The 1,009-nt window shown below is 41.9% G+C and overlaps 1 protein-coding gene across 2 annotated transcripts in view; it reads right to left on the reverse strand.

Moving 5' to 3' along the window:
* Nucleotides 1–1,009, reverse strand: part of LOC101851947 (sorting nexin-10B) — a gene marked incomplete in the record, with an annotated part of 21,972 nt that overhangs the window by 11,773 nt on the left and 9,190 nt on the right. The window contains 1 exon segment of one of the 2 annotated variants that reach the window (XM_005097976.3): nucleotides 66–673. Coding sequence (XP_005098033.2) covers nucleotides 66–143 — 78 coding nt within the window. 2 annotated transcript variants of the gene reach the window in all.

The following is a 1,009-nucleotide window of genomic DNA, read 5'->3' on the forward strand; positions in this document are numbered from 1 at the left end:
ACACACACACACACACACACAGGCACAAAAAAAAATATAAAAAATACAAGATTAGACTCCCTTACCCCAAAACTCTTTTCACGTATTTGACCAATCCCGAGAGTAGAGCACCACCAAAACATGGAATCAATAATATCCACCATGCTGATTAGGATTAGATCTACCTATACACGTCATAAACACAAACTTCCACAATAGCTACACACAGGATTTACGGCTGGAGTTATGGACACAGCAAACTGCCACAAGAGCTACACGGGATTTATATCCAGAGGATTATAATATGTATCACGAACACAACTAACTTCCACAAGAGCTAAAACAGGAAAATAAGGAGTCACTATTTATGAACACAGCAAACTTCCTAAATTTCTGCACTGGTTTTTCTTCAAGTATACCGGTTTAACTTTTTTTGGAGGTCTATACTATTTGTTTTTTCAACGTAAAATGTCACAGTAGGTGTAAGAATCCCACTTGTTGGCAGCTCCAACAGATTGGTCTGGCTAGTATCAACTGTGTGTAGTGTAGCCTAGAGAAAGAACAGAATGAATGAATTCACCAGCACTCGCCACTCACACAAAACACACTCCAGGCAAGTTACCCATTCTGTTTACATTTAAGCCGACCACCAGGCCCTTATGGTCTGTCGTAATATTACATTTTTTTTCTTCCTCGTGCTTCGCCCTCTCCCCCCTTTCGCCCACCTTTCCTTCTCCCTCCTTTTTAGATTAACGTTTTGACTCCCCTCCCCCCACCCTTTCATCCATCCCACCACTTTTCCTTCGCCTTCCGTTATAGATTTTGTTCTTATGATATGTTCTCTGAGCGTCTAGATTTAAACACTTTGACCCCCCCCCCCACACCCTCACCCCTTTTCATCCTACGCTCTTTCTTTCTCTCACTTTTCGCTCCCTTCCCACACCCCTATAAATCGGACCCTTTTTTTTCCTTTTAATGTATATAGGTAGCGCTTTGCCCCCTCACCCCCTTTTATAATTCCATTTCTTCT

Source organism: Aplysia californica, unplaced genomic scaffold, assembly GCF_000002075.1.
Source record: "Aplysia californica isolate F4 #8 unplaced genomic scaffold, AplCal3.0 scaffold00169, whole genome shotgun sequence".
Lineage (NCBI taxonomy): Eukaryota > Metazoa > Mollusca > Gastropoda > Aplysiida > Aplysiidae > Aplysia > Aplysia californica.